This window comes from Poecilia latipinna, unplaced genomic scaffold (assembly GCF_001443285.1).
Source record: "Poecilia latipinna isolate Pla-1442-1.1 unplaced genomic scaffold, P_latipinna-1.0 Scaffold3872, whole genome shotgun sequence".
In the NCBI taxonomy this organism is placed as follows: domain Eukaryota; kingdom Metazoa; phylum Chordata; class Actinopteri; order Cyprinodontiformes; family Poeciliidae; genus Poecilia; species Poecilia latipinna.
In genome coordinates, this window is record NW_015116488.1 from 19,598 (window position 1) to 22,340 (window position 2,743).

The 2,743-nt window shown below is 39.1% G+C and overlaps 1 protein-coding gene across 1 annotated transcript; it reads left to right on the forward strand.

Annotated features, from left to right (window-relative positions):
• Positions 1–204: 204 nt before the first annotated feature.
• nxph1 (neurexophilin 1) lies at positions 205–2,257 on the forward strand. The gene has a single exon (XM_015024911.1). It carries the CDS (start codon positions 368–370, stop codon positions 1,064–1,066), a length of 699 nt encoding a protein of 232 aa, XP_014880397.1. The 5' UTR covers positions 205–367; the 3' UTR covers positions 1,067–2,257.
• The last annotated feature ends 486 nt before the right edge of the window (positions 2,258–2,743 follow it).

Sequence of the window (2,743 nt, forward strand, 5' to 3'; positions counted from 1 at the left end):
TGTCAAGTTGTCATAACAAAGACATTTTCAATAATGCCAACTTTGTATTAAACGTGTCATGATTTACCGAATGACGCTTTATGACAACAGTCATAAATATTCATGAAAACTTATTCATGTTCATGACAGGTGTTTATGACAGTGTCAAGTCAGTCTTATTCACCCTCCTTCAAATAAAGTGTTACCAAAATTTCATATAGCACCTCATGTGACCTTGACTTTACCTTTTAGTCAGCCCATGTAGTTTATACATGTGTCTAGGGCACTCATCTAACACTGGCTAACAAATATATTTTACTCTCTTTCCCAGATTACAAGTGTTCAAACCTCAAGGTCAGACATTGTAAAGACAGGACACCCCAAGTCCATGCCAAAGCATATATGGACAGAAAGTGGGAAGGAAATGTCCATCAGCAGGCTCTTGTCACAGACTCTACATGGCAACAAGAACAGTACTGCATTGGACCTTCACTATAACACCCCTGAGCCCTACTCAGATCAAGACCTATGGGATTGGCTGAGAAACTCCACAGACCTGCAGGACTCGAGGCCTCGAGCTAAACGGCGGCCCATGGTTAAGACAGGAAAGTTCAAGAAGATGTTTGGCTGGGGGGATTTCCATTCCAACATAAAGACAGTGAAACTCAACCTTCTTATTACTGGGAAAATTGTTGATCATGGCAATGGTACCTTCAGTGTGTACTTCCGCCACAACTCAACTGGCCAGGGGAACGTATCGGTCAGCTTGGTCCCTCCAACAAAGATAGTGGAGTTTGATGTGGCAGCACAGCAGTCGGTCATTGATGCAAAGGACTCAAAGTCTTTCAACTGCCGAATAGAATATGAGAAGGTGGAAAAGGGTGCAAAGAATACTCTCTGCAACTTCGATCCATCTAAGACCTGCTACCAGGAGCAAACCCAGAGCCATGTTTCCTGGCTCTGCTCCAAACCTTTCAAAGTTATCTGCATCTTCATTTCCTTCTACAGCACTGACTACAAACTGGTGCAGAAGGTGTGCCCAGACTACAACTACCACAGTGACACTCCCTACTTCCCTTCTGGCTGACATTCTCAAATGCAACACAGGCAATTCAATCGATGATTGGAACAAAAACTGGGGACTCTTCCCATTCCAGAAAAATCTGTATGTTCGCCATAACGTTCCTCAACATGTCTGCACCATCCAGTATAATTTTGTTTTTCTTCATTTATTATTAAAATTGTTTAGAAGGAGCATATCATTTGAAAATGTCAAACCTAGATATATAGAACTGTAAGATGCTTAAAATGTACCTGGGAAAACTGTGTGAAAACTGATTGTTTGCTGTTAGAATTTCCCCTTTGAATTATGTTATGTATTTCCCCAGCCTGGGTTATAATGAAGAGGCTTATTGATCCAGTTGGGGCTGTAACTGTTACTGTTAAACTTTATCCTACTTGTTCACTATGTTTATTTATTAACCTCAGATCATCATATTTTCATATTGTTTTTTGTTGTTGTTGTTTTTTGTTTTTTTTCCACTTTTCAGTCACAATGGATAACTCTCTGGCCAGCAGCATCTGAAATTATTGCCTCTGCAGTGCACTTTTAAGCTCCTCTTTGTTCTTACATAACTGGAAAGCAAATTCAATTAAGTCATTCTGAAACAATAAAGGATACTCTACAGTTGATATAACAGAAACTGCAAAACAGTTGATGGTGAATTAAATGTGAGTTTGGTGGTTTTAGAAATGTAAGATGGTCTTTCCTGCTAACAGGGTGAACTGGGACTGAGCGAACACCTTCACTCGAGTCCAGTTGAATTGTATACTACTAATGTCAATCCTCAGTTGTCCTCAGTATGCTTTTGAGTGAAGCCAGGATGTTGTGTTTGGTGGATGACTGGCTGACTTACTGAATGTTGTTATTGACTGACTGAATGATCATTCATGAAAGGGATGGATGGTGGGTGGAACTTCCTCAGTCTGAATTAATATATCAACTGTAATGTACTAAAATCTATATCTTAGAGCCGAATTTGTATGAATGATTTGTACTGTACATAGTTTATCCAAATTCTGCTGCTTCTGTACACGTCCCCACATGAGCTGTGTGTTTACCCCTTCCTGCTCTTGTTCACCCCATTATAATGCTTGTTCTTGGTTCCTCTATCAGATACAATGATGTTGATGCCCTAGATGTGAGTTTCATGAAAACAACAATTCTGTACACAAGTTGTAAAACTGACTAAATATAATAAAACTATTCTCAGAATTATTTTCTTTCTTGGGGTGTGGGATGAATAAAAATATGGTAAGTTTTTATGAATTGGATGTTCGTGTAGATTAATATTTTTAAGTTACAGTTGCCATAATAACAAAATTTAAACTTAAAAATCTGCTAATGTTCAGGGGTCTTACATATAAAGGACTGCATCGGATTCACACTAACCATGTATGTATGCCCAAAAGGCAAAAATGTTGTACACCAAAAATAAAATAAAATGAAAATCTGATTTTAAAAACCATGTGCATGCACACAGGCCTTTATATATCATAGCTGAATCTAAACGTTTGTGCACAAGGTCCTGTCTCAGGTAAGGCCCTTTATACACAGAAATTCAACCATCCATCCATTATCTAACATGCTTATACCTAGCCCAATCTCAAGCGAGAGGCGACATCACCCTGGACAGGTCCTCTAGTACATTGCAGTACATTCAGTGGGTTTGCCACTGTTTCCTGCAGGTTATAGCAGGATAAT

Bases quoted from the DNA above. Each gene is read 5' to 3' on its own strand.
- nxph1 (XM_015024911.1), top strand. From the start codon at position 368: ATGCCAAAGCATATATGGACAGAAAGTGGGAAGGAAATGTCCATCAGC.